Source organism: Rhagoletis zephyria, unplaced genomic scaffold (assembly GCF_001687245.7).
Source record: "Rhagoletis zephyria isolate East Lansing unplaced genomic scaffold, Rhagoletis_zephyria_1.1 Rzeph_scaffold_07586, whole genome shotgun sequence".
Lineage (NCBI taxonomy): Eukaryota > Metazoa > Arthropoda > Insecta > Diptera > Tephritidae > Rhagoletis > Rhagoletis zephyria.
Genome location: NW_016164669.1, coordinates 12,572 through 21,513, shown reverse-complemented (window position 1 = coordinate 21,513; position 8,942 = coordinate 12,572). Strand labels below are relative to the sequence as shown.

At 36.9% G+C, this 8,942-nt stretch overlaps 1 protein-coding gene across 2 annotated transcripts; it reads left to right on the top strand.

The window, feature by feature from the left end:
• Positions 1–4,406: 4,406 nt before the first annotated feature.
• Positions 4,407–8,526, top strand: LOC108374318 (KAT8 regulatory NSL complex subunit 2-like). 2 transcript variants are annotated; one of them, XM_017630304.1, is made up of 5 exons: positions 4,407–5,052; positions 5,113–5,305; positions 5,491–5,654; positions 5,729–6,132; positions 6,799–8,526. In XM_017630304.1, exons 1-5 carry the CDS (start codon positions 4,560–4,562, stop codon positions 6,982–6,984), a joined length of 1,440 nt encoding a protein of 479 aa, XP_017485793.1. In that variant the 5' UTR covers positions 4,407–4,559; the 3' UTR covers positions 6,985–8,526. The 2 variants fall into 2 exon arrangements, with proteins under 2 accessions (XP_017485793.1, XP_017485794.1); XM_017630305.1 differs by lacking the exon at positions 6,799–8,526 and adding an exon at positions 6,467–6,769.
• The last annotated feature ends 416 nt before the right edge of the window (positions 8,527–8,942 follow it).

Here is an 8,942-nt window from a genome sequence, read left to right as displayed (position 1 = left end):
GCAACGACTTTGAAAAAGTAGACGACTTCGTTTATTTGGTAACCAGCATTAACACCAACTAGCTTACCCGTGCGAATTATTCGCTTCAGGAGTTTGTTTTATTGCAGTCACTACAGATGTGTAATTTTAACTGAAACCTTACAAAACTTCTTTGAAAACAAAGTTGGAAGTAGATACAATCCTGCGCTTTGAAGCGACTGACCTTGTGCTTTATTGCTTGTCATAGCAAAGGCCACCTTTACCGGGAACTGTTTTCTTACTAATTGGAAAGGCGTGACTGGAAAATTAATTTATGTGGTGGTAAATCAGTCAGTCACACGTTTTTGAACAGAATCTAAACTGAGGTAAATCTTTTCTTCATCAAATATCAGATTTGAAATAATATCCTCATTCATTTTTGTGCAATGATCATTTTTTTACATAAAATCGCTGCTGAATAAATTTGGGTAGTGTTGTTACCACTGATTTGCGTGACATTGAATACCGAAGTAATAATACCTACGTAATTACATAAACATTTAATCGCTTCATTGAAGTATTCCGTGTGAATTTCTAAATCGCCAATACTTTATTAGAGTGGCCATTCAGTAAAAGCATGATCCTCATTTGCCTGTCGCCATAAAGGTGATCGTTTAACTGAACTGTCAACATTTGGCCGTCCTACTGCCATGTCTAACGACAGATAACACTTGACGGAAGTCTAGACCAAACAGAACGATTTTGCCTCCAAAAGGAAAACTATTATTCATTATCGATCTATTACACTTAGTGATTTTTTAGAAACCATCGAAGTCTCATTCCAAATAATGATGGCCGAGTCACGGAGAATAATTATAGTTGGCAACCCTCTTCAAAATTATTACTTTTATTTACTATTATTATTACAATGCAAATTTTTAGTCAATATCTATATATTTAGACAAGAAAATTTTAAGCAGGTGGCAACCCTATCAAAAAGTTTTTCTTGTTTGCCTCAACCGGTGAAACTGCCCTTCAAAATGGTGTTTCAATTAATCAATTAGATGGAAGATATTGCGCTTTATTGGCCGGATACAGTGCTTTCAGCTTTAAAAAATCCCCTTTCTTTAATAGATAACTAAATTTGAACAAAGTGACTATTTTTCGCATATACGTGAGCTTCCTCTCTTCAAAATGAGATATCATTCAATAGATTTGATGAAATATTAAAGGAGATGTCGTTTGGTAACAGAAAAATTCCTTTTAGAAATAAATATATAGATAATAATGTCAGCCTCGAAATCCAACGGAGAATCACTCTTGCCAACAAGTGTTACTTTGGACTGAGTAGGCGATTGAGAAGTAAAGTCTTCTCTCGTCGTACAAAGATTACATTCTATAAGTCACTCATCATGCCTGTGCTGATATATATGCGCCGAAGCATTGACAATGAAAACATCTGATGAAGAGGCTCTTGGAGTTTTCGAGAGAAAGACTCTGCGTAAGATTTACGGGACGCTGCGCGTTGGCGATGGCAAATACCGCAGAAGAATTAACAATAAGGTGTATGAGCTTAACAACTATATAGACATAGTTCAGCGAATTAAAATTTAGCGACTGCGGTGGCTTGGCCATGTCGTTCGAATGGACAGAAACGTTCCTGGTCTGAAAGTGTTCAACGCGGGTCGCGATGCTGATAACATAGGAATAGGAAGGCGTTGGAAAAACCAGGTGGAGAAGGACTTGGCTTCATTTGGCATTTCCAGTTGGCGTCAGTTTTGGACTTGAGAAATGTAAAATATGATAAAAAGAAGTAAAACGCAATTTTTGCAAACATCAGCAACGAGTCTGTGATTTTACGGACGTAAAATACGGTGTACGTGTAGTGTGTAACCTGCCGCATAGGCACTATTGACGCTGGCACTGACGGTGATGGCGTCGTCAGTGACGCATTGGAAAGTTTCGCTTTTAGGTGTTACAGCGCCAATAAAAAAGAAGGAGAGAGGGTGGGGCTTAAATATTTCTATAAAAAAGCTTAAATTACTACATTGTCTAAGATGTTGCCAAAATACTTCGGCTTAAGTAAGTTTGGGTACTTTTGAGGAAACATTTTACTGAAAGGTGATAATAATATCACAAATGAAGGGTTATGGAGGAAGGTATTTTGATTCTAAAAGTTATGACCCCTTCGGCCTTTAAAATCTGTTCCAATGCACCCGAATGCCCTCAAGTCGTTGGCCGGCAGCACTTGGGGCAAAGACAAAGAAACGTTGTTGGCAACATACAAGGCAATTAGCCGACCGGTTCTAAACTATGCAGCGCCCGTGTGGTCGCCTGGGACTAGCAGGGCGCAGTGGATGAAGCTACAGACCTGCCAGATTACGGCAATCGGACAGCGACCGGATGCTTTCTGATGACACCTCAACAGCACCTTCACAACGAGGACAACGAGGACCAGATGCTCCCAATCAAGGAGCATAACACAATGTTCTGCAAGCAGTTTCTTGCGGGGAGCCACAGACGTGGTCATCCAAACAAACAGCTGCTCACAGAAGAGCCTTCGCCAAGGCACGTCAGGAGCCATCTCTACGAACGGACGAAGTCCAGAGGTTCATTAAACAACCTTTGGACCCGTCAGCTAATCGACAGGCCCGGAGAGACATTCACAGGGAGTCGGTCTCAAGTTGTATAGACTCCCGCCCTGTGAGCTCATTAATAATTCACAATAGGCAATTTTCAGAGTTTTGAGGCAATTTCGTGTCAACTTAGCTGAAACTGAGACTCATACGCAATTTCAGGTGACAGTTTTTTTATGGTCAAATTGAGAATCGTATCGCAATTTCAGCTGAAATTGAAAACAGTGTCGAAATCGCGCGTTTTGCAAGGCGTGGAAACGAGCTTTTCGGAGCATCCAGATACGTACGTATCCATATCTTTCATTTATGCATGAATGCATTTACATACACAAACCCAAAAGCGGATCAATAAAATATGTATATCATATTAAGGGTAATCACTTATACCTTGTAAATAAAATAAATTTCTTTAGCATTAATTATGATTTTTTTTCGAAAAGGGTTATTCATGAAAAAAAAAATTTTTAGTTGTTTAGTAAACTTTTAAATTATGTACATCAAGGGACAAATAAGCTAATTTTCTTTATTTTATTATCATTTGTTTTTTAGCGTGTTTTGTAGTTTTTCGGATGTTAATGTTTAACATATGGGTGTTTCCAGCGGAAGGTCCACCACGACAAAAAAAATAAAAGTTTTATATCTAACGTATTTACGGGCCGATTTGTCTGCTTTTTAAAATATATACTGGCTATGTAAGTAGAATCATGTTTGCATAAAATGGTCTTCCTAGGTGGTGCCAAGGTCGAGATATTTCGAAAAACCGTATTTATGGTCCGATTTGGTTCGAATTTGGCGTATGTGGTTGAAACATAATAAATCATAGATTTCCAATAAATTGACCCTGAATTGGCGCTGAAGTCAAAATATAAAGTATATTCTACATAAAATACATGTTTTATTTGCGTTAAAAATTCATTTAAAAGCAATGGCCCGTAGTCATAGTCAAAATAAAGTCGACTTTAAAGTTAGTTGCAGCTTTTTTGACAGATATCCCATTGAAAATTATGTCAAAAAGCTGCAACTAACTTTAAAGCCGACTTTATTTTGACTATGACTATGGGCCAATATTAACAAAAATATAACGATGGAAATTTGCATTAATTCAAAAAACTCTAAAAACAACTAGAATTGTTCCAAATCATATTAAAATAAGTTTCATAAAAATAGCCATCCACAATTCGCAGAGTTTTGCGATTTTGTAAGAAAAGAAAAAATCAACTTCCATTTTTTGTCACGTAACGACCCTCTCTTTAAATGTTTATATATCAGGACCAAGCAGTTCGATTGATTTCATTTTTCGGTTAAATATAGAGCTAATTATGCGCTATACAATGGTTCAAAAAAGTTAAAGAAAACAAATGGTATTCCTTTTTTGTATCACATTGAAATCGTACGACTGTCACGTGCGCCACCATGGGAATGCCCATATCGAAAATTTTTTTTTGATCTTCTTATATATTCGTTCTTTTCAGCTATTTCAAATAATTTGGTTTGGTTGAAATAAGCTCGAAAGTGTCTATCGATACACATTTATGGTTTTTGAATAGGTTAGCGGTTGGTACTCTAAACTTATTTCAAAAATTTGAAATTAAAACAAATTTAATATAAATACAGGTAGGTACAACTTCAACCAATTCTGCTAACTGTGTTGCACTTGTCAAGCTGTCAACTCTATAATCAGCGAAAGCTGAAAAGCGCCGTGTGCTTGTAAAGCGTTGGGAGGAGTTCTGCCTTTAGTGTTAGTGGTTCAGTATGGCAACTCCATGATAGAGAGAAAAAATCGGTAGAGATTATTTGCTATCGTTTATCGATACTATTGTAGTTTATTTTTCTAGTCTTGGGTGAATTGTGTTCCTGCAATTTTGTGTCCTAATTGTGCTAAAACCCCTAATCACTGAATAAAAGTGCAGAAAAATAACCAGTAGCATAAGCCTTCCAAACATTTTAAAGTATCCCAACTTTGACATGTCCACCAGCTGCACGCATTCGCGGCAGCGTCAATTTTTGCGTTTCGGTGGTAGCCTGCAGGAATTGCGTGAGCATTTGCATCAAGAAATCGAAAACAAAGCAAAACAGTGCTCTAATTCCACTTACGAATGCACAATACCACGCGTTGATGGTCACGAATACTGTATGCGCCACATTTTGTGCGACCCATCTGGTAATTTTCGTCAATGCACTTATACCTATCCAAATGGACGCAAATGCCCAAATGCATTACAGAAACATGACATCAAAAAAGATCCTGCCTTGACAACACTTTGCTTCGACCATAATCGCCAAGCACAGCTGCAGAAAACGCACACTATAGTGGGTAAATTAAAGCGCATCGATACCAACGAAGTGCTGTTGAACAGCTTGGCACATCACGTTAATGTAGAAGATGTGCAGCCAGAAGAAAGTGTGAGCGAACAAGATGAAGAAATTGATGTTGTATCACCACACGTGGCCCCATTTGGTAGGAAAGCACTTTTTAAAGTTACAGCATATGTTATTAATCGGCTTATGTATTTCATAGTTGCATATGACCAGGTTAAAAGCTTGAATTCGGTTACATCTCGTTTGCAAAAGAGACGACGCATTCTAGATTACGCTTCGGATAGCTCAAGCGAGGATGATAATCCACCCAACATAAACAACACAGCACGGGGATTTGATTTCATAGAGTCGGACAATGAGAGCGTAGATTCACAAGCTGAGGATATGTTGAAGTAATTTGAAAGATACATTTGAGCCTCTTTATTTATTTATTTTTTAAGAACGCTTATGCAATAATATATTTTATACACTCAATTCGTAAAGAATTAAAACAAATCTAAATTTATAGATATTTATCAAGTCCTACACTTGAAAAAAAATCATGCAATATTATTTTTCTATTTGAACATTTTTGTAGACACGCTGGCATTTATACGCGTGAGGAGGCTTTACGCATCTCTGAAGCCAAACTAACTAAATTGCAAGGATTGTACATCAACCAAATCAATCGCTTACATCACACATTGAAAGAGCGTCGTCGTCGTTATCTACTTGCCTTGCGTAAGGAGCGTGAAATGCTTTGTAGGTGACGGTGTCTTTAATATTTGTTAATTTAAGTATTTTGACCACACTCATTTTTTTATTCCCCTATTTAGGTAGCATTCACGACCAACTAAAAGACACGCCACGCGAACGCCAGCTTTATGATCAGCTTAAGGCACTCAATACATATCACCGTCGTTATGGTGTCGAGGCAGTGCTCCATAAGAAATTTAAAGAAAAGCGTTCCCGCGCCACAGAGGGCTATACACAAAGAGGTCCCGGTTATACCAAATGTGTCTTCACTGAAGGCGGTGTTAAATGCGGTGAACGAGCTATGCCTTGCTGCAAATTCTGCCGAAAACATATTTTGGAAGATAAAAAACAGATACTATTCCGTGCCTGTGAGGTGGAGAAGAGCGGCGTTGTGTGCCAGGAACCCATACCGTGCATCTTTGACGATGCATCGACATGTGTCTTGCATTTGTCCATACCTCCGCGTCGTCAATACATTCAAAAGGTGTGTGCGCCGTGAAAAACAATAGCACGCTTCACTATTACTAACTACTTTTGAGTTACTTGTTCGCATATTGCTATGCTAAAGTCTACTAGATTAGCAAATATTTCCGAATATGTTCAACTCCCGTTCAGCTTAAGCTTGCATCTATGAAAAATTTGAACTGGACCCAACTTTTAATTTACCAAGTTACCTTGATTCATTACTGTTTTATATTTGTTTAATATTCTACAAACTTTATTTAGATTGCCATTGTTGCGCCAATTCTATGGCATATTTAAAATTTTTCTAATTTCGTAAAATTGTAAATAAACGTACGTTCTCCTCCATCTTGCAGGATTACCCTAAATATGCTCCAACTGATGAGGTAGCACAATACAGGGAAAGGGTAATTTAAGACTGTGACACTGTAAAAGCTAAGCGAACAAATGAATTATTATTGTATAAGCCAATGAAAATTGTCATTAAAAATAACTTTGATTATAGTTATTGCTCAGACTAAGCCAAATGTAATATGTAATGTGCGAATCTCAAGTCAAATTTAGGTACTAATATAACCGAAAAAAAGTTTGCACAACCACTTAATGGAAGTTGATCGCCAAGTAAACTGTGAAGTTCACCCGGCAACAAAACCTGCTCAAACTGATTACTCTATATTTCTCTTTACAGAAGGAAGAATCAGAAACCGAGGAAGATGAATTTATGGATGCTAAAGTGCCGAAGTTGGAGAATTCGAATTCGAGTAAAGTAGTGGGTTCGATATGTGAAATTAGAGCTGCAGCTTCGCCGGCTAGGAATATAACCATATCACATGACAAAAACGAAGCTGCTGAAGCATCGAAGATGATGCAATAGAATACAATTTACCGATATATGTAGCATACTTGTAGCAAAAATCAAAAGCAGTTTATGGAACGGTGTTTTAAAGATGAAATGTCTAAATGATCATGCAATATTTTAAAGTGGTTTTAGCCGAATGGTAATTTATTTTTGGAGGAGCTCAATTGAGTAAAAAATGTGGAATAAACATATATATAAAGTGCTAGTCGGATTAAAAAAAAAATCTCCTTTATATACATACATACATACTATGTATGTATATTCGTGCATTGAGAGTAGAAAACTACTAATCGGTCTTAGTTTTGTATTATGGTTTTAAAAGAAATTCAACTTTTAACCCCTTGTCCTTAAATAATTTATGTGTAAACCTACATTGTTCAAATAATTTGTAGATATATGTTTTCCAGGGATTTGACTTTATAGTGTTTCCTGCCTTTTGGTGCTAGATTGGTAACACAAGGAATGGCCAGGTTACTTCACGAAGTTGTAATAGCAATAAAATTCCTTGACATCCTTGGCCCGAAGTAGATACTGGGGTTCCGGTAAAGATTTGGGATTTTTTTGTAATCTTGATCAAAATATCACCACACACCACACCACTTGCCTTTTATGGAAGACAGAATATTTATTGAACACATGTACGGCGACTGCGAAGGTAGCATATTCGCTGGAAATCCGCCTTGGACTAGCATCTCATCACGATGACAAACCTTTGAGGTCAACGTGCCGATACAATAGCAGCAAAAGAATTATGGACATTGTGGATGCGAAGACTTCAACAATTACAAACAACCCAATTGAAGGAGAACTTGTATTTTACTTTAAAGTTTTGGATTTTAATTTCCTTGTTAATCAGCAACACTAATCGAACATCATTACACACATCTATTAAAGTAAATACAGTGCGCTGACAACTGTAGTTGAATGTCCTTTCCGAGCTTGCTGCCATAGTTTTCAGTTTTTCATATTTGACGAAAAGAATCTAAATAAGTATGTATGTATTTTCATACTACCATTTATATTTTTGCCCTAATATTTGTAAGGTTCCGACGGAGAAAAGATATGCTTGTAAACTTGTAATCCTTAAAATATGGAGTTAAAAACTTATGCGGAGCAGCGAGCGTATGAAAGCAAATTAGTTGACAACCGGAAATTTGACACACAGTTTGAAAGCTTTATTGATTTCGTTTCTTTGCCTGAACTAGCATGACTGGTTTGAAAAGCACTGTATGGTTTTAAGAAATCAAACGACAGTTGAGAAAGCAGTAGAATAAAAATTACTTGCTTGAAACGGAATCATTAGTTTTGGTTTGTGTTCCGGTTGCCTTGCAGCTTATTCCGTAAAGCGGGCCGTCAGAACGAATCCGTTTGCGTCCGTGGCGGACGCTTTAATAACGCCGTCAGAATGGGTACTTGTACGTCACGTAGAGAGACGCCATAATTCAGGTGTTACATTTGTGGACTCACAGGTGAATACAAATCCCAAACATACCTTCATCGTACCGTTTTAAGTTTATAATCTTCAACTTTCATAAATTTTTCGGTACTATTATTTAGTAAGCATTATTTTGCATGTTTTATCTATTTATTACTGTAAGGTTTTACATTAATGTGCGCATGCGATAAAAAAAAACTTAAATAAATGGATTGCGTAAATAGCAAAATCTTTTTAGCTTATGTAAAAGGCTCGTTATGGAGCAATGAGGTAGTACTCTCCTACTACTCCATCATGATTCAATAATACAAGGTTGGATAAATATTGACATTTGTGTCAATCGACTGCCTTGTAAGGTTGCATTTGAGAAGGATAGAGAAGCGGGTAACAATTTTATCCCCTTTTGTGAAAAGGTAGTAAGTAAGTAAGTAAAGTAAGTAGTCTGGTAGTGCCGAAATGCGTTTTTGTATACAAATTGAATTAAATATATAAAGAAGATTCCACTGATCTACACAATAGACAATGAATTAACTTTTTA